This window comes from Buteo buteo, chromosome 2, assembly GCF_964188355.1.
Source record: "Buteo buteo chromosome 2, bButBut1.hap1.1, whole genome shotgun sequence".
Lineage (NCBI taxonomy): Eukaryota > Metazoa > Chordata > Aves > Accipitriformes > Accipitridae > Buteo > Buteo buteo.
Window position 1 is genome coordinate 5,063,857 of NC_134172.1, and position 22,225 is coordinate 5,086,081.

At 37.6% G+C, this 22,225-nt stretch overlaps 1 protein-coding gene across 2 annotated transcripts in view; it reads right to left on the reverse strand.

The window, feature by feature from the left end:
- MINDY4 (MINDY lysine 48 deubiquitinase 4) overlaps positions 1 to 22,225 on the reverse strand; it is an 82,243-nt gene that overhangs the window by 33,690 nt on the left and 26,328 nt on the right. For both annotated transcript variants that reach the window (XM_075044399.1, XM_075044389.1), the window contains exons 9-13: positions 20,076 to 20,164; positions 15,365 to 15,466; positions 14,312 to 14,375; positions 12,872 to 12,937; positions 12,549 to 12,616 (exon numbers count right to left, since the gene is read on the reverse strand). In XM_075044399.1, the coding sequence (XP_074900500.1) occupies positions 12,549 to 12,616; positions 12,872 to 12,937; positions 14,312 to 14,375; positions 15,365 to 15,466; positions 20,076 to 20,164 (389 nt within the window). The remainder of the gene's footprint in view (positions 1 to 12,548; positions 12,617 to 12,871; positions 12,938 to 14,311; positions 14,376 to 15,364; positions 15,467 to 20,075; positions 20,165 to 22,225) is intronic.

A 22,225-nucleotide genomic window follows, 5' to 3' on the forward strand; every position in this document is an offset into this window, starting at 1 on the left:
CTATCAAAGACAGGCTAATAGGACCTTTCCTTTGATGCTACATGGACAGTCTTATGGAACTGAGGGACAATTAAATCCACATATCTCAGATACTTCTCAGAACAATACTCTGTGTTTATATTAGCCACAGAGTGGACTACAGCCGTATCACATACTGGGATAGAGCAGCATTGCAGAGAGGGGGAAAAAAGGAAGATGATGTTCTCTGCATCTGGCAGGTAAAATCCAGCCATCCCAGTTACTGTCTTTCACAGAAAATATTTCTTAGCTGCTTTCTTGGCTTTCCATACTTTTCTCAGTGGTAGCTTAGGAACCTGAAATATAGTCGCACTTTGACTAGGTTTATTGAGTCACAGGATAAGTTTACTGATACACTTTTATTTTGTACTATTATTGTTCTTTAAATTCAACAATTCTTCTCAGTCCTTCTTGTTTACTTACAACTGCTGCCCTCCCATTTTTTAGAAAATCGTTACGTCCCCTCTCAAAATCTGTTTTTTAGGCTAGAAAAGATAAAAATGTTTGTTCTTCTTTTATAAGGCAGATTTCTCATTCCCCTGGTCTTCCCTTTCCCTACACCTCTCCCATTTTTAATGAGTGAACCCAATTTGACATGGGGTTTCAATGAGGATACATCAGTGCCTTGCACAATCTATAAATACTTCTTCACCTCCTAAAACTATTTATACTGATATACCCTAAGAGCAGATCCAGTGCTGTTTTATAATGCTAGCTCAAAGTCACCATGTACTCCACTGCTCTTCTCAACTCCTCATCCTGCCGTTCACAACTTATGAACCCCCACAGTACAGTAGTGAGTAGTCTCTGTTTGCATGACCTCGTACCTTCTGTAGTTAAAATAAATTCTTTTTTTATTATCCTCATCATGAAGCTGAGCCAACTCTTCGTGTACAACACAATTTGTTCTCTGTATTGACAGTGCCTTTCAACTTTTGAGTCATCAGTACATTTCATTAGCACACCACTCCCTTTTTCCAACATTACTGTAGGGAATAAAAACTAAGTTTAATGCCAGACTGATCATTGAGGAACTCTATCAGTAACCTTCCCCACACTGGTAATCCTTTTCTGAGTCCCTTTCCTTTATCACCTTTACAATTCTTAAGATCCCTTATTTTCACATTAGCAAATGACTTCTCATATGGCATGATATCAAATACAAAACTCTCTTATTACCTCTCCATTAACTAAATTTATTCTTTTTTTTTTTTTTCCAGTTTAACTAACAATTCTCCATTTGGTACTATAATTGCATGCTCTACTGAAGTTCAGATAGAATTCATCTATTTCATTTCCCAGAATTCATCTATTTCATTTCCCACTTCAAAAAAGCAGCTCTTTTATCAAAGTAGAATATTAGTTCAGTTTTGTATAACTTATCTTCTATAAAATCAGAATGCATTCCCTGCCATTTTCCATTATCTCTGTAGTTACGGACTCTCTTTTCAGAATTTTGCCTACAGAATTTCAACCTGCTGAGATAAAGGCTAAGTTGCTTGGTCTGCTTTTCTATCTTTCTTAAATGTAAGCATTTTTTGCTATTACACAGCTATGGTGACCTCTATTGTGAAAAGGTATAAAGCATCATTGTCATTGTATCTGTGATTTTAGATATTAGTTATTTCAGTATTTGGAGATGGGGAGCATCCGATTCTCCAGACTTACTGCACCAGAGATGCAATGTTACTGTACGTTTTAATGGGGCAAGAGGTATAGTATGACAAAGCATGTAAGATTTTAGGATCAAGTTCATTCATAAAGTCTGACAAAGCAAGAGAGAGATCAGAAAGTGTTGCATAAGTTTAGGAATGAAATATAGGCAAAAAGATACTTGGTTTAATTTTTCCTTCATGTTGTGTGGCCATCACTTTTTCAGGTTCAGTTCTACCTCCCACAAAATGAATTCAATTTCTATGCATGGATTCCAGTTATCTATCCTGACTTTGCACCATGGTGTTCTCCTTACTGAAATGTAAGGCAGAATATTAATTTAGATCTGGAGCATTCTTTACATTATTCCTAATATCACCCACATCCACTCTACGCAGAAACTTCACATCTTTTCCTGATATCTTTTTATTGATATGATACAGAAATTGCTTGTTGTTTAATTTCCGTGACTCAAGGTCTAGGTCTGACCTTGTCTGAATCACATTATTTCCAACACCAAGACTCAGACCACTAGTGCTAGAGCTATTTGTTGCTCACTACACTTTTTTCATTCCTTTGCACTCTTTCTTTAGAGATCAGAAAATTCTCCAGAGAATGAGCTAATAAGCTTCCTTCTCTTCAGGCATGTTCCTCAGCTTTATGATTTATCCTGATCTGTTCTAGAAGGAACTGGATGTGTTGGAGGAACAATCTGGATTTTTTCCCCTGTTGCCATAAGAAATCTTTCTGTTGTATATCCACACCAAAAGAATGGATACCCAGTATATATATATATACTTGCCCAGTGAACACTCCAGCTAAAAGGGCCTCTGTCTAATTTACACAACAGAGCCTCGAAGACAAGGAAGATCCTGAAGATTATGTATTGCATGCAACCTATCAAGCAGGAGGCACAGAAGTTCACTTACCCAAACAAACAAGGACTCAATTCTTCCCTACCAAGGACTGGATCCCACACAAACTCTCCTATTTGCTCTCCTCCCACTGCTTTCGGTAAATCTAATCTCATGCTTCCTCCATGTTGTAAAATCACAAATGGATCTTGGAGAGGTCCGAGACTCTCAAATATGGATTTTTCAGTTAGGTCAAGCTGCTTGTTTTTTAGCACTGTAACGTAATTGACAGCTGTTTCCCCTTAAAAATAGCTGCTTCCCTATCTTTTTCAAACACCAAAAGACTAAGCTGTAAAATACATGATGACATGTATTTATATTACATAAGTGTAAACACTGAGTGAAAACTGCTCACACACGTAATTTCCCCTTGCTGTTGGTCTCCCAGGCGTTCTCAAGAAGGGGGGGGAACTACCTTTGAAAAAGTTTTCCCAGAAAACTAGCTCATATTTCCATCAAGAACTGAGTATGTCCCATGTGTTTGGATCTTTTATGTGAAGTTGTAATTGCTTTTACCATTGGACAAGCCAAATGGTCATTTTACAGAAAGCCTTTCTTCAACAGCCAAATAGCATGAGGAGAGTAGGTGCATTTTAGGGGAACTCTAAATTAGAGATTGGTTCTGAGACAGGAAAAGGTGTCAGTTAAGGAAAGTGGATTGAGGGTGGAGGACCCATTGTTCCACCCACAATTCATGCAACAGAGCATCACTTTCTTTTTCAATGTCCTACGTGACTGAAAGAGTTTAAAAGTCAAGTAACACGTCAGAATCAGGATTATGTCACAATAATTGATACAGAAAAGGATTCAGAAAGGATATAGAAAAGGATACAGAAAAAAATGGCTTGATACAGATTACTACAATGACAATTATCTTCTGTTACACATCTCAATAAAAACTTATTTTATTGAGTAAAGGTAGTCTTCCCAGAGCTTGGCTTTCAATATTTTTTAATTGCACTAATATTTTATAATTTTAATATCGTTATTTGAGATTACTTAAGATTCTTTATCATAATGAAGTGTATGGTTAATTAAGAGTGGTTATTCTGTCCTTGCAGCAATATGAAATAATCCAGATGAAAATGGACCAGCAAATCATGTCTGAAAGGCAGGTAAGATCATGGCTAGAGATGCCAAAGTTCAGCAGTCAATGTACAGTTTCTTCTCTGATTTGTGGCACCTTGTTCTGGCCACAGTAAAGCAATGTGCTCACATGCTTACAGCACATGCCCAACAAATCATACGTATCTGGAAGCTCTTTGATAAATCAATTCCCACAGGCTTCTGCTTCCCATTTGTGACATGTCCCTCCTGTTCCGTGAAAATTCTATAAAGCAGGAATTGTGTGGCTATGGGTAAACAACTGATCTTGAGGCCAGGTAGAGCATGACCCGTAGTAATTGCATATACACATGCTCTTACCCTACAGCAAATCTGAGATAACTTTCTTCTGTGTGAAACAAGGATGAACACATCTGTTTGCCCTATAAGTTAGTGCATATGAGGTCAGAGCAATTGGGGAGTAGTAAGTGGCATGCTGAGGTTACTCTGGATGTGGCTTTGCTCTTTCTGACTCTTTGGCAAGGAGAGCTTCTGATCTTTATTACAGCCCATAGGTATTACTGTACTATAAATATGTAATGTACATATATAACAGTACGTCTCATAGCGAAATGCTGTCCTATGGAGATGAGTAAAGACAGAACTGTTATATTTTTTTAAAAATTGATAAAAATACTTTGCCAATGGACCAAAGCAGGAAGATTCTTGGAATATGGCTTGCAACCCAAAAAATAATTACAGAAGTAAAACCAGGTTGACAAATGGATATACTTGAGCATAGTACGGGGCATAATAATGATAACAACGCATAGTTCATCCAACATCCTCTGAGCACTTAAAAAACAGATTCTTTAGATGAGCAAGTTTTTCGTTCAAGAAGGTATAATAGTTCTGTAAATGCTGAAGCTAGATGCTCTGCATAGCCAGAGAGGGATTGTAGCCTCTGGCCCTTTAGCCTGACTGATCAGGCTTTCCTCTCACTTGAAGTTCAAACAAGTAAAAACTTCTCTCCCCTATAACATGTCAAGTGCAGCTCAGGTTCATTTATTATGGGAAGGATATTTTTTGAGATGAAATAGGTATACTGGACAGCTACTAACATGATTTAATGCTTGTGTGTGTTTATTTCAAGGATGGATTAGAATGAAAGATGAAGGAAATTTAACTTCCCTGGTTCAGTAAAAGGGTACCACAGGAATGAAGAATAAGTACTCAAGGGCACAGAACAACATGGTTTTAATCATATGATTCGCTTAGTAAAAAATTGTTAATTGATAGAAGACTTCAGAGAACTAGATAATTTACTAATAACTAGGGGCAGACTTATTTGATGTGAGAAGTCCTAGACTGATAAGGAATCAAAACATGGTTTATTCCATTTAATAAAAAGACATTGGCTCTTGGAAAAAAAAAAAAAAAAAAAAGAAAAGAAAAAAACCCAAAACAATGAAAACTCCCAAATTCAGAAATGGAAACAGCACAAATAATTTTGAAACAGGACTGTACACATTTCTGGTGCAGTAAACACTACAGAAGGATAGTTATTAGAGTTGTGGGATCACAATAAGGAAAAAGGTGTTGATGCATATTTTCCTAGGTTTATAAGTGGCCAGCCTTAATGAAGTACACACCCTTCTCTTGACTTGCAAAATCATTTTCCTTTTTTTTCACAGATAAAGCCATTGTTTTCTTTATTCTCACACAAGCACTTAAGAGAAAAATTTGAAAAGATACCCAAGTGACCAATGCTGACTGTAGAATTACATTTGTGATCTGTTATCAGTAAGTGATAATGTATCCCTAAGTCGACAAAAAAGATTGCAAACACTGGTGTTTTGATTCTATTGGTCAGCAAATTTGTGAGTAACACAATGAGTCTGTGTGTCAGATGAGGTTCCATTTATTTTCTCCAGGCAGCTTGAAATCGGCAGTACACTGCTTTTCCACAAAGGAATTTGACCCAAGGAATTTTCTCATTCAATATGTTCTTTGCTCTAATAGGTTCTAGTAATGATGGTTTTATGCAATAAAGCTATTGCACTGATTAAGAAAAATACAGCAATGAAAACAGACAGTGTGACTGGTTGGTAAGAAGTTGAAATTTAAAGAAGGCTTTTCAATGAATGGATCAGAATCAGCCACATCCCAATATAGCAATGGCTTTGCATGAGTAAGCTCAGTGAGGAAGGTGCCAAGAGTTAGAGGTGATGAGACAGCATCTAGCAGAGAAAGCTTGTGCTGCAGTTCCAGTACATGCTGTAACTTCAGTAAGACTGTGGAGTTTACTGAAGCTGCCATTACTGGGTCAGTGTAAACCACTCCTGAGTATTCATCTTTCCTGCATGCAATGTGCCGCTCTTGGGTGCAATGGTGAGGCCCACAAGGGGGCTTGCAGCCCACCTTTAAGCCCAGTCTCTCCCAGGTACATGGAAAATATCTTGTAGCTCTTAACAACATGAAGATTTTAGTACACATTTTGCACATTCAGGAAGATTGGTCCCTTGAGCTAGTACAATACGCCCACTATTTTTTAATTTTTCACTGGTTGTAAAAAAAAAAAAGAGGTTACAATTGTTAGTGACTAGCATTCCTTCCTGTACCAGAAGCAACAACACGTTCTCAGCAACTTCCTCAGGAATTCTCACTCCTCTTTGGCCATTTGTTATCAGTCCTACCAGTGATGATCATTAGTGCATGGAGTATGATAAACTCATTACCAAAATCTACAAAGCAGTGCAAACCCCTGCATTTCCTGGCATGCGTCCCCATTAAATAAAAATACTTAGATTGTCAGTGATTTAGAACAACTCCCTGATAGACCTAGCTGAAATCTGGAATTTCCATTTACATGAAAAATCAGTAACAATGTAAAAATTATGGAGCCAGACCAAAAGTCAGCCTATCCCAGCATCCAGTCAGCAGCAGCAATAGCAAACATCAAGGCAGAACACAAAAACAGGGTGCATGGAGATTACATCTAGACAGGTGAGTTTAAAGATACCGAAGAATGCATGTTCCAGTAATTTGTCTAAATTTATTTGAACATCTTCATATTTTTGGCCTCCTCATCTCCCAGTACTGACAGTTACTTATGCTGTGGAAAAAAAGTACTGTGGTTTGTTTTGAAATAGAAGCCTGACCATTTCCATGACATCCCCTAAGTTTTTGGACTCTGAGAAATAATGTATAATCACTCCTTATTCAACCTTATCATGGAAGTCTAAATATTTATCACATCCAAGTTATTCCTCTTCAGTGCTGAAGAGGAAAGATTTTATCTGTCCTCACACGGAAGCTAGTCCACACTAAAGGGAAACTTTGGTTTTTGTCTTCTACCATGTTTCTTTTCTGACTGGGGGAGACAAGACTACATGCAAGATAGAGACATGAGAAGATCATGTATTTATGCAAAAACATTACCAAGTTTTTATTCTATTCTCACTTCTTATCACCTTAACTCCCAACACATTATTTCTTTTTTGAATTGATATGTTCAGATAATTAAATTACTAGTAGTGGTGCCAGCATTTCTCTCCTTTTTTATAATAGCCTATTTAAAGCCCATCACTAGGTAAGTATAGTTGAGAATCTTTTTTCATCATGTATAACGCTTTGCACTGAATTTCATCTCCGATTTTATTGACCAGTTACTATATGACAGAATTCATTTCACCACTTGATGTTTACAGTGTAAAGCCTCTATATGATTAGGTAATTGAGATTTTCTTTTTATAGAGGGGAGGTAAGTAAGCATTTCAGGACATGATTTATCTCATTCTAAGCTAGACATTCAAAATAAGTCAAATGAATCATGATCTTTTTCTCTTTGCTGAGCGTAAAAGAAGCCTAGATGCCAGTATTTCCATAGAAAGTAAATAAAGTAAGATAGATCATTACCCTCAAAATAGCAAAAATCTAAGAAATAGGAGTCTTAGCTAGTAGTTCTCCTTCAAAATCAAACAAAAAAGATAGGCGCTGCCCACAGCAATCCTCCTCACCTTTCTTGGCACTTATTTTTGGATGGGATGACTCTCTCTTAGAGAAGCTTCTCTCTTTTCACTGATTACAGAGGGAGGTGGGAAGACTGAGACTTGGCGTAATTTTTAGAAGGCTAACCCTAGATGAAATTATTCCAGTGTTGGCACTATGAGATCCTTCTGAACTGCTAGAACTTAGTCACAGACTTAAGAAGGTGCTAACAGGTCTTGATCATTCTGAACCGCACCAACTACTGCAGCTATCATTCCCAAGTTATGTGGCATGGTCACAACTGCATGCCATCTTCCATCTTACAGACATGGGAAGCATCTGTCCACAGATGTGACTGCTCTGAGGAAGTCTGTAAGCTTTGTGGTCTCATTACCCTGCACTTCTTCTAGATCAGTGCTGGATGGGTTGAACTGCACAGGTCTTGGTACAGTGGTACTTATCCTTCAGTTAATCAACCTCACCATTTACTCCACATTCAGTGCTATTCCTTTTAACTTGTAATTAATGCTTCCCCACCGTATAAAATAAGGTATTATTATTTTCTTCTAATTACATCCTGAAGTGAAAGCTTTAGTAAACACTGGAAATTTTCATGGAAGAGAAAACATCTGAAATAATATTTTTGATTGAAAGAAACATTTCAATATTCATTAACCAAAATGCCAGTCTTCTTTTTGTTGAGCCAAATGTGAATGCTTTGGTTTGGTTTCACTGGACATACCTCTGCATCTTAGACAATGTCATTTTATGATAACCATGGTTCAAGATTATTCCATCCTTAGTCTTCAGCTTGCTTACAAGAAATGCCAATTATTTATAGAAGAGATATTTAACAAGGGTCCCCAGAGGGTCAGCATTGTGGGCACATGGTGAAGAACTGACCCAAACAGAAGCATTTCAACATGATTTGAGAATGTAAAAAATGTCAACTTCTCAACTAAAATTAAATAATCTATCTAGCTTTTTCAATAGAACATGCACACAAAAATCATGACAACTGAAACTTCCATGGAAGTTTGGTGTTTTTTTTTAACAAACCCCCTCCACTGATTTTGTGTTAAAAAACTGGGACAAAAATAATCCTAGGGAGATTTATTACTGTATGAAAATTCCATTACCTAAAACAACTCTTATTTGTCTTCAACTATTCATGCAGAACTATGCCAGTTATGTAAATAATTACTTACCATGCTTGTAACACTCACTAAATGGTACATATTTCTTGATGATATGAGCAGTGAGTTATTTGTCTTGATATTTGTAATATCCTAAGAGAAGTACTATGACATAGTCATTCAAATCTGTTACTGAAAATTACATAAACGAAACTTAGTTTGCACTTCAAAAAAAATTTATGCAAAGGTCTGAAAATACATTCCACTGTATCTAGTGACACAGAAAAATTCCAGTTTCTTATAAACAAAAGATAGGTACCAATGCCATGTATTACACAGTACCAAGTTAGAAGAGTAATGGTACTTTAAAATGATGATCTGTGAGAAAGCCATGAATTTTCCTCACAATAAAGCTACATTTTATAAACAATTCTGACACTGTGGACCAGAACTGTAATAATATTTAGATACCTAAAAATGCAAATAGGCACCATAAGGAATTTTCATGTTCACTTCAGATACTTAGCTCCCCCAAATACAAACACAGATGATTGATTGGCCTTGTCATAATCCATCTGTTAAGAATTTAGAGGTGATGGGAAAAATAAGCTCTTTGCTTATATTATTAAAGAATGTTTACCATTTTATAACAAGTAAAGCAATACAATCAATAGCAATTAGGACCATTGCTACTTTTTGGTGATCCTACCAAATGCCAAATATATTGTCACTTGCTCAAACACAAAAAGGAAGCCTGCAGAGGGTGGAAGCAAGGACGGGTAGCCTGGAATGAACACAGAGAAATTGTCCAAGCAGCCAGGGATCACGTTAGGAAAGCTAAAGCCCTGAGAGAATTAAATCTGACCAGGGACATCAAGGGCAACAAGAAAAGCTTCTATAGGTACATTGGTGATAAAAGGAAGACTAGGGAAAATATGGGCCCTCTCCGGAAGGAAACAGCAGACCTGGTTACCCAGGACATGGAGAAGGCTGAGGTAGTCAACAACTTTTTTGCCTCAGTCTTCACCAGCAAGTGCTCCAGCCTCACCAGCCCAGACACAGAAGGCAAAGCCAGGGACTGGGAGAATGAAGAACTGCCCACTGTACGAAGTTTAAGACCATCTAAGGAACCTGAAGGTGCACAAGTCCATGGGACCTGATGAGATGCATCCACAGGTCCTGAGGGAACTGGTGGATGAAGTGGCTAAGCCACTACCCATCATATTTGAGAAGTCATGGCAGTCCGGTGAAGTTCGCACTGACTGGAAAAGGGGAAACATAACCCCCATTTTTAAAAAGGGAAAAAAGAAAGACCTGGGGAACTGCAGGCCAGTCAGTCTCACCTCTGTACCCAGCAAGATCATGGAGTGGATCCTCCTGGAAACTATGCTAAGGCCCATGGAAAACAAGGAGATGATTGGTGACAGCCAACATGGCTTCACTAAGGGCAAATTGTGCCTGACAAATTTGGTGGCCTTTTATGACAGGGTTACAGTGTTGGTGGATAAGAGAAGAGCAATGGATGTCATCTACCTGGACTTGTGCAAAGCCTTTGACACTGTCCCACACGATATCCTCGTCTCTAAATTGAAGAGACATGGATTTGACGGATGGACCACTCGGTAGATAAGGAATTGGCTGCGTGGTCGCACTCAAAAAGTTGTGGTCAATGGCTCGATGTCCAAGTGGAGACCAGTGACGAGGGGCGTTCCTCAGGGGTCAGTACTGGGACCGGCGCTGTTTAACATCTTTGTCGATGACATGGACAGTGAGACTGAGTGCACCCTCAGCAAGTTTGCCGATGGCACGAAGCTGTGTGGTGCGGTTAACAAGCTGGAGGGAAGGGATGCCATCCAGAGGGACCTGGACAGGCTTGAAAGGTGGGTCCGTGTGAACTTCATGAAGTTCAACAAGGCCAAGTGCAAGGTCCTGCACATGGGTCTGGGCAATCCCAAGCACAAATACAGGCTGGGCAATGAGTGGATTGAGAGCAGCCCTGCAGAGAAGGACTTGGGGGTGTTGGCTGACAAGAAGCTCAGCATGAGCTGGCAATGTGTGTTTGCAGCCCAGAAAGCCAACCGTATCCTGGGCTGCATCAAAAGAAGCGTGACCAGCAGGTCGAGGGAGGGGATTCTCCCCCTCTACTCCACTCTCATGAGACCCCACCTGGAGTACTGCATTCAGCCCTGGGGCCCCCAGTATAAGAAGGACATGGACCTGTTGGAGTGAGTCCAGAGGATGATCAGAGGGCTGGAGCACCTCTCCTATGAAGACAGGATGAGAGAGTTGGGGTTGTTCAGAATGGAGAAGGCTCTGGGGAGAGCTTAGAGCAGCCTTCCAGTACCTAAAGGGGGGCTACAAGAAAGCTGGAGAGGGACTTTTTACAAGGGCATGTAGTGACAGGACAAGGGGTGTCAGTTTTAAACAGAAAGAGGGTATATTTAGTTTAGATATTAGGAAAAAATTCTTTACTGTGCAGGTGGTGAGGCACTGGAACAGGTTGCCCAGAGAGGTTGTGGTTGCCCCATCCCTGGCAGTGTTCAAGGCCAGGTTGGATGGGATTTTGAGCAACCTGGTCTAGTGGAAGGTGTCCCTGCCCATGGCAGGGGGGTTGGAGCTAGATGATCTTCAAGGTCACTTCCAAACCAAACCATTCTATGATTCTATGAAATACCTTTATTAATCTGGACCTCTCTGCTGTAACTAGATCAGAAAAATAAGAATAAATGACATATGCTATAAAATTATCACATCATTTGTGTTAGAGTGCAGAAGTGGAGTTAAGCCAATAGCCTGGAGTGTTACCATAAGCAAAAGAAATGAAGAAATGACAACAAAACCAAAAAAACAATCTGTAAACACTTGTAGGAATCTCAGTAGGTGAGCAACTGAATGCGTATCACAAATTTGGACTAAGTTGCTAGTTATTTTCAAGACAATACAGAGATGTTAGAAATAAAAGCTTACATAAATCAAACCCATGCTGCTTTCAAGCACAAGCTGCTCTCTTAGTGTCAGTTGTTACTCCAAGCTGTCAGGGAACATTTTTTTCACTTGCAGATAATTCTAAGACATTTTTTAAAAAGTGGAATTTGACAAAATGAAGAAAATTTTTATATTCTGACCCACTCTGATATTCACAGTACCACAGAAATACATTTAATCTGTATAAAAGCACAAATAACTGCAACTGTGCTTGGGCAAGCCTCAATGAGTTCTTAAAAGAGGTTATAATGACTACTGCTTAGTTAGAGCTCAGCGTATTTATTACACCAATAAACTGAGACTAGATTTGTCATACCTTACTTATAACCATTTAAAAATTAGCTGCCTAATCCATTTTATACTAGCCTTTCTTTATCATTATCATTGACGAGAGAGATTGGGGAATCACAAGCAAGTTATTCATTCCTACCTAAGACAGATACCTAAAGTATGTGAAATAAATAACCCTCTAAATGAGTCTTGCTTTCAGCTGTCAAGAGAGGGAGCATAGGCAACTACCTTTGACATGATGCCTAATGTTTAGATGGAGTCATTTATATCAGATACAGTGTACTGATCACTGCCACTTTAACAGCATATATATATATATACACACACAAGTGTATGTGTATACAACAAAAAAAGACAAGATTAGGTGAGTAAATCTGCATAACTTGCCTATATTTATCAGAGTAAACATCAAGACAGATTAAAAAGGCCAGAGATTTAAGTACATCATGGTTGTTTCCTCACTTTGCACAGCTTGTTTGCTTTGCAGTTTATGAAACAGGGATACAAAGACACTCACAGATTGATAGATCTTGATAAGATGACAGACACAGTCAGAAGGATGCACCCACAGGGACCAATTTCAAACTGAAAAAGAAAAGGACTATTTTTATTTTGTTTGTTGTGTACATTTTTTGTCCAATCCTAAAGATACACAAATTGAACTGAAAAGCTGAAAGAATTGTTCTCATTTATACTAAAACTGAATTTGTTGCTCTGTTTGTTAAAATGCAAGACATGTCCATATAGTGTTTGAAACAATGTTCAGAAGACATCATATGGGACTGATAAACACAGAAACCTGAACTATAACAGGTTTAGTATCTTCTCTATATACAGTACCTGATGAATATTTTGCTGAAGAAATACAATCAGATCTTCGTATCTTGTGGCACTATGTAGTATTAGCTGGGAAGAAATGTAAGAAGAAAAAAAAAAGTAACTGAATCAGTAACAACTCATTTTTATAATCCAAAAGCTGAAGTAAAGTAGCAGAAACTTTAAATCTAACTGGAAAAAATTGAATAAACAAAATGGAATAAAGATCTAAAGAAATCTACCACTTACTGTTGCTACCTGGTATAATACTGTATCTCCACACTTCGTATATTCTGAATTTTTAAATACCGCTTCTTGTTGTTTTTAAATTCGTTGAACAGTTTGAGTCAACTTTAAGCATTGTTTTTGCAATGAAAAACAATTCCTAGAACAAACATAGGAATACTGCAGCTTTAGAAGACATAGAATGGGCAAGTAGCTTAGGAGTTTATACCTATGTGGTGACCCATCTATAGCAGGCATATATCAGAGCACTTCTTATCATAATCAGAGAATACACCCATGAATACTCCTATTTAACATGAAGTTCATGAGAGTTCACAGATCCAGGCCCTTATTTCAATATTCTTTGTCTATTTTTCCATCTTCAGATTTTGACAGAAATGATGGTCTTGCAGATAGTGTGTGAGGAAAGATGAAGCAGTCTGGATTATATTCCTTTCCATCACATTTTCACTGTGGCTATATCCACATGACCTTTGATAAGCAGTACTTAGAGGCAGCATAATGGTGCTAGTTGCACTCCAAAATAGCCAGCAGCTGAGAATTATGTTAATGTATTAATTACCTTGTCTCTTGGAAAAGCATATTATAGGCAAGGTTTTCTGCTGCATTCACCCTATTTATACAGGTTTTCACCTTCAGTTGTTCCAAAACTGTCTGGTTCTGAAAAGTTGTTGGCACATCCATTCCTCCATTTAGGAGGCCAGTAATATTTCCTTAAACCACTAAAGCCTGGCTTATGGCATCACTGTTTGCAAAGCCATCTGAGAACTTCAGATGGAAATAAAGGCATAACTGGAAAGTATTTTGCCATTTAGATCTTCTGGAGGAAAAAAAAAGGCAAAGAATTCTGTGTAAGACAAGAAGAAAATACTGCCTTTTGATGCTCACGGCCATGCTGGTCAACTTGAAAGGATCCATGTTCACTTTTACTACATATCAATAAAAGTAGGCACAGTTTATAAGCTTGAAAAGGAGACGGAACAAAAAGGACTTCAGAGAGCCCAATTGCCCACAGACACTGGGACAACTCAGAGCCAGCCAGCCAGACTACAGGATTTTGTTACTTCCTATTGGTTTTTGGAACACAACTAACTAATTTGACATAAAAGATTTTAAAACACTAAAAGAGCAATGGAAATCAGATTCATTGTACTAAAATAAGAAAAGCTAGAAAGAGGATATATGGAGAATGTTACTGTGAGTTACACAGAGCCTTACAGTTTCTAAGATTCCATCTGCCTTGTATTTTCCTATGGGAGTGAACTGCTGTCTTCCTGATGGCCTGAAGAGGATATTCAGACAAAACCAAAGCTCATGTTAGAAGGAACAAAATGGCATTAAAGAGAAATCAAGATGTTATATTAATTGAATGATGAACCAAAGATTTTGTATTATTATTTTTAACCACTTTTTTAAAAAGGGACCTCTTGCATAATAAGTTCATATTACATATTAAACAAACTTTTATCAATGAAACATATACTTTAGCTATGCTGTGCTCTCTCAGCCTATTTAATATCAATTACAAGTTTCTCTATACAAAAAGAGGATAAATATAGGTTTAAGATGTTAATGACAGTTTTTATTGGAAAAGAATATTAAAGCAATGACATTAAAACAAGAACATATGTACAATATCATCACATAGGAAGCATTTTATAGATGTAAAATATGCAAAATATCATTTGAAATGTCTTTGAATTTTCTGCTTCTATTTCAGGTTTGAAGAAGGACTTCTGTGCCCAAAAGCTTCTCTGTTATTTTTCAGCTATCTTAGTTGATCTAATAAAAGAAATGACCTATTCTCACAAAACCTGCCTCACTTAAAAATATCATGTCACATCCAGTACAGCCAAAGCAAATCTAAAAGTTAGATGTCTTGTGTACAAGCAGCTTAATTGCATAGCATAAACTAAGTAACTAGTAGGAAGCTACAGCAAAAGGAAATTAATCCCAGCCATAATAGAATATCCTGCAATACAAAATTGTTGGAGTAAAATGCTGCCTCTGGAAAAATAACTCTTGATAATGGTTTTGGAGGAATCCCAGCCTCAATGAAATCCACAGGTTCTTTCACAGCAATTTCAAAGAATTTGACTATTTTGTCCAAGCTACTGAGACAGCAGAAATGACATTTTGCATTTCTCCTTAAGCCATTTTAGACTGCATACACACACGTTACAAAACTTTCATTTTGTAAACTATGTACATATATAACAGACACAAGTATAAGAGCATTGTACAATAACTAAAACCACTTCTCCTACTTACAGTGCCACAATTGCTTTTTCATTGCCTCCTGCACGCCACAATATGTCTGCAATAGCCATGGTGAGGCATTTGGTCCTGTGTACTTCTGAGGGCTGAAGACAACTGCAGTCCAGGAAATGGAAGAAATAGACAAGTACCAAAATGTTTACTGGGAAGCTTACTCTTTAGAGGGCAAACTGCCCCAATTACAGTATACATAGATTCATAGTAGGTTTGCAGCTAAAAGAACAAAAGCAATTTTCTGAGACTATTTAGGTGTTGCAATGCCTAATAATGAGGCTCCGGCAAGTTGCCTTAGAAAATAATCATTTAGGTATCTCAGTTCCTTCTGTAGTCAAGAAAAGAGACAACTTGGATGGCCAACTCAAAAAAATCCCGTGAGCTGAACAGGAAGCTAGTATTGTTACTGAGAAGACGTACCAGGTGTAAAGGTACAGTTGAATCTGACTTTTCTCTGAGGATTAAGCATCTGAATGAAATGCCATGAGACCACTCACTGTGCATGCAGTATGAAGACTTCTCAGCACTAGATTGAACAGGTGATAGGAGGATGTGATGCTGTTGTTTAGCACCTAAAGAGCTCTAAGGAGGGAGATGCAACTGAAGTTACCACTGGAATATGGACTTTCTGGAACCATTCTTTGAGGTGAACCACCTTAAATCTCATTTTAGGCACTCAAGAAGGTACCTTGGATCTTACTGAAGGTAACCAGATCCAGTGAATAGAGCTGTATCTAGAACAACTTCCTCTTTAGATTGCTACTAAAACAAACTGGGCACAGTGGGTAGGTCTCGTCTGAAGTCAGAAGCAAAACAGAAATTTGAGGGAAGTTAATTCACCTAGGTCAAGTGTTAACAGCAGCGTGTTGCATTTGGGTGATCTGGATGAGCTTATGCTGCTCATAATGATGGTTAGACTGCTGTTATGGGTACTTAAGCTAAGCAATTGTAAGCTTGCTAGCCTATATCTATATATTCTACAACAATATCCTTGTAATACAGGTGAACCTAAGAGATAAAATGCACAATCTCTATTTCTAGGAGATCAATACTAAAAATTGTGTCTGATTTATAAGGAATGGTTAAAACAAAACTGTTATTAAGACCAATGGACCAAAATCAAGAGAAGAATAAGGTATGATCAACAACAGGAACTGATTATACACAGATCTATAGTCATACTCTGGAAACTAATCTTCTAAAAAAAATAGTGGATGCTCTTTCAGATTACATATTTGTAATTGGTTGGATGAAAAAACAGGTAAATGTACTTTAGGGAACAATACTGTATTGCCAAATAATGGACAAGAGAAGCTAATTCATCTTTATATCTGTAATAAAACTGTTTTAATATTCTGTAACAGGATTGGTTTATATATTAAATATGGATTTTAGTTTATAAAGGCCTTCATACTTAATTTCTTTCTTAAGTTCTTATTTCTTAACTCTTGTCAACAACATAAAGTTCTTACTTAGTACTAAACTTCATCTAAAGTACTATCTGCAATAAACAGTATGCTTGCATTTTTTTAATAAGGTATGCCCAAAGTGGTGACTGACCTAGTATTGGTCTGTGAAGCCCCACTGTTTCTGAAATATCTTCACTTAGATGCTTGGCTTGGAACTTATACAATGATGTGCAAAACTACAAGATGCTTACAGTAGTCTATTGATCTATATGTAAGCAACACTGTCAACACATTTCCTACAAGCTGTGTTTTGTGAAGTCTTCTAATACCTCCTGTTATTCTAATTTCCAAGATGTGAATGGAGAAATAAAGTGCCAGGAGGCCAAAAGTCACACAATGGAAAACTGGCAGATTTAAAAATAAAACCCAACATCCATGAGCCTGAAGAAGAGGACAACAGATCCATGCCCCTGGGAAGCACAGAACTGGAATTCTCTCTAGGGGCTTCAAGGATGGCAGTCTTTGAAATTCAGATATTATCAGTCTTAAGAGTGTTACCAGCATGGGAGATGATGTCAAAACCTGTTCCCAGCATTTCAGTAAAAAATCTAATAATTCAAAAGACTAAACAAGAAACACCAAACATCAAAAAATTAAACAGACTTTCAAGTTCAATGTCTGCCTTGAATATAATGTTCATTTAGAGAATGTTTCTCCCTCTGAAGGATGTGAGATATGGGAAATAATTAGTGAGAGTTTTCAAGTAAAAAAAATACAATCACAACTTTCTCTTATCTCTGCCTGTGTTCTAATACAGACACTCAGAAATTTATGGGAAGCATAGCAACTAATTTACGTGTCTGAGAGAGGTAGCAGAGTAAGAAGGAGACATGATAATTATTTCTTGAATGTCGAAGAAGCCTGAAGTTAAACACTTACTGTGAAGTGGTTAGTAATTTGAAAATTCAGGTTAGAATTAGAAAGGAATATTAATCCTCTCATTTCAAGCTCTAAGACTTCCCTCTCTTTCTGCCTAAGAGTTTCTGCCTATGGCAAACACATCATAAGAAAAATATGTTTATCTCATGAATAAAAGAGTCCATCTTGCTATTCATTTTAAGGAGCCTGGAGGCTTTTAGCATTTCTGTGCATAAAGACAAAGAGCTCACCTGCTAACCTGAAATCCCACAAAGAATTTCTGCATATTTCAGCATCATTTTTCATATACAAAATATGTAAAAACAATTTTAAAACCATGTGGATAATAGGAGGGGAAAAATAGGAGAGGCAAATGTTGCCAAGTAAACAGGATAGTTTGTAGCTGGCATGAGTGGGGACACTTACAGTTTAAACAATCTGGCCTTAATCCACTTATTTGGGTGCCACATAATTTTATGATATTTACTATCACTGAACCACATTGAAAGAGGAAAAGGTTAACATCTCTAATTTTACTAAGGATGACCTGAGACTCAAAGGGACCAAGGAGCAGATGATCAAAGGCTGTCCTCCAAGCTGAAACAAGTTCTTGGCTTTCACAACCAGAAATAATTCTTTGGTGAATTCTGAGGAGGTTCCTGGTCATAAAACCAAAATATGTACTGATTTTCTTGCATGCAAGTTTCTGAGTTTTCTCTTTTATGTGGACAAGAGCTTCATTGTGCCTTGAAAAGTCTACTTCCATTATAAGCTAAATTAGAATAATAAAGTTTTGCTAGCTAATTTTCGCACTTTTAAAAAGTGTGCCCTGAACAGCAGGTTCTTGATAGGAATTACAGACAGATGTGATGTACTGAAAGAACTGAACAGAAGAAGAAAAAAACTAAACCGCATAACATTGCAGAATTAATTTGACATTACATTCTGCACAAGTATTATACCACTGACCCTGTCTTTTTATTAGTCCATCCTAACTGCCTTTAAGTGACTTCAAGGAACAGGCAATTTTCAAGTGATGAATTCATAGCATCTTGTTTATTTGGCCCTTGTCTTGGGGTCTGCTGGCAATCAGTGCCAATAACAACTAGCAACAGCAATAGTAGTAGTACCTGTAAAACTTTCAGTATTGTATTTAGACTCTAAGCCTGTTTTTCAACATTTCTACTGGCTTACTAGGTGTCTTGTATCAGGACTGCCTACACACTAGTACTGGACCTGGGCACCAGTGTGGACCCCCTAGGGCCTGGTAATCCTTTGATTAATTGTCATCTCCCACCCTGGGTGCTGAAGGCAAATAATGATGTTCTACAGGTGCCTGTTTCATTCCATTATTGATGAAAACAGCCCAAACAATGAATTTACATTAAGTGCCAGTCAGACAAAACTAAGAAAAATCAACAGAGACCCTGTCACTTTCCTAAACAGCTCCCAGCAGAAAAGTGTATATTTATGGCCAAATTTTTATACATGATGAACATTTTTACATTGTAAGGTAATGAAGTTCAATAAAATTCTCAGCATGAAAGATTTTCTTCTGACTAAATTGGGGTCAGTGTATCACACACAAATAACACAAGGTGGTGGCAGCGTAAACCAGTAAAATACTGTTGCACCTATTCAACAAACTGCATCTATAAAGCACAGGAAAGCTTTATGAAATCTTTCTTTTGTAATGGACTTAATTTGTTATTGAAAACAAAAGGTGAATACAAGAAGTCTGGTAATACAGTAATTTTTTTAGACATTATTTTCCAGCATTTCATTGAATAAGCTCTGTTCCTTCAGCAAAGTGACAAGTATGTTAATATTATAGAAGTGCAAGCAATTTTCCTTGACACTAGCAATACTTAACAATATTCCTTTAAAGTAAGTAGAAAATACACACAGAGAATTTAAATTCAAATTCTATTAAGGAGTTTAACTGTGAAAGATCAAACACAGTAGCAAGAAAAAAAAATTATAGCTGTAACTTTAATTTTTCACCCTCCCTGAGATTCGTAGTGTCAAAAGCTGCATGAATTTCATGGTCTTTCAAGCCTTGATTACATTTTCTTTGAAATCATATCTCCATGGGATCTCAAGGTTAAATAATTTTCATTGGCCTCAATTCAAGCTGTTGGATTTTTTTTAGAGGTTCTTGGGTTAATGACAAGCAAGTAATTTACAAATAAAACACCAACCTCTAAATTCCTACAGCTGAAAGGGAAGTAAATACAAGTAAATCATATGCTACTTTCTTTCTCTCTCAGAGACAAAGAGAAGTTCAATAAGTTCAAACTCAAAAGGCTCCTCAGTGGCTGCAGCAGAGAAAAAAAAAAATAATTCTGTTTGGAAAATATTTCTGATGTCAACTGCTGACTTACCGAGTGTCTTTATTCCTGTTACTGTCTGCAAAGATAAGCTGTTGTAGGACACAAGCTTGAACTGCAGCCAGTACTCCACATGGGCCACCCTGAGGGGAATAACGGGACACTCCATGAGCAGAACAATTTGCACTGTTTCATGCTGGTGAAAACTTTTGCAAGCCATGCGCTTCCATTCAGGCTTAAGCCATTCTTTCATCTCTCTCTTTCCATCCATGACTTTGTAGTACTCTCTGTCGCTTTATTTTTTTTGCAAGCCAGTGAAAATCAGTGTTACTAACTGGTATTGTTTCCCACCTATTTTTCCTGAAAATGCCTAGACATCTATAATGTCAAAGGAAAGGTTTTTTAAAATTTGTTCTGTGATTATGCAAACAAATGAAAGATCTCCTGATCCCTATCGAGCCACAGTGTACCTTGACTTCCAGAGAGAAATCAAATCTGACTGTTTTCCAAATGGTGAAAATAAGCCTTGGTCTTTTACCTCCTCTGAGCACTATGCCCCGCCTCAAGTTCCCACTTACATCACTAATCAAAAATTTCAGTTTTATGTATAGTCCTCTGCACCAGGCAGCTATCTAACTGGGGAAGAAAGAAAATGAATGAAGTTTGAACCTTTCAAATTATTCATGTTGAAAAAAAATCACAATACCAATAAATACCATATTAACTTTAAACTTTATGGAAAATAGATAAATAGCTGTTCTGAAAGACTGTGGGATGGAGTAGCAATGTATTTACTTCTCCTTGCTTATTCCCTGCCATCTAGCCCACCTGACTCTATTGCACAACCAAGACCTGTTCCTATGGGTTAACTATATGGCAGAGACAGCTGTACAAGTTGTCCTGAGAAGCAAATGGTATGCCCTCTTCTTGTCTAGAAAACTTCATCCAGCACAACTCCCCTTGTCACTCAATTCTCTCCCAGGTACCTCATATCATATTATTTACTCAAGTAATTTGCTGAGGAGACAGAGAAAAGCCATCATTTGTCTGGAACATCTAAGCATGAACGGAGCAGGCTATGCAGGACACAAGACTAACATCACAGATACCACAATACCACACATCAAATTGGTAGTACTGGGAATTACTGCAACTTAACAGAAGATTCAGCATATTAAATCCCACAGATGCTGTCCCACGTGTCTGTCAGCACATGCTGCCATTCTCAGAAATGGGTTCACTCTTAACATTAGGAAGTCCATTACTTTAACACAGGTCCTCCCTAAACCAGCATCCCATATAGGCTGACGTATCAGTGCCAGCTTTGTCTACCAAGGTCACGTAAGAAAAACCATGAGAGTAAGAAAGTGTGGACCACCCAGCAGGTTTTCTGGAGAGTCTGTGTTCTGATTTTAACCCATGCCAATGTCTACGCTGTTGTAACTCTCCATAGCATGAGATTAACCCAGGATCACACTGCTGTCATATGCTACAGTTGCGCCCCTGATTTCCACTGTAGATCACAACCAAGTTGTGATGAATCAGTTTAGGATCTGTCAAACTCCTCTCAAAACCATGGAGCAGAATGAAAAGTGCAGCCAGCACTGCTATTTTCAAATAGCAATGTGACCAAAGTGATCAGTTTAATTCTCAGGTTGTCCTAAGTATGGCATCAAGCCTAAGGGAATGGGACTTCCAGGTACATGCAGTATGGACAGTATGCAACCTAGAAAATAAAGGTCCTGTAATCAGAAAATAGCTTAGATATTGATACCTTCCATTTTCTCATTTATATTACACACACACTACCTCTCTATAGTTACTTACGTAACTAATGAGTGAATCATCTGAAATATATAAAGGAAAAAAGCAAGGTTTATTTCAGTTCACCAGGGAAAGCCTCCCAGTCAAAAAAATTACAGGAACCATTCTAAATATCTTCTTATTGCACCACAGAAACTTAATGTAAGAGAGAATCAAACATTTGTTCAGCTGAAATGAATTTTGGAAGTGAGGAGGTATATATTACCTATCTGAAATAAACACATCTAAGCAAAACACTCTGGTTTACCATTTCTGTTGTGGAATTTACAGTAGGAAATTTAATGGCCAGTGAGTCACTAGAAGTGATGAGATATCCTTTCTCTAGCAGCAGGGTCTGGAAACACCAAAGTAACATTTACTGTGGACCAGTGAACATTACT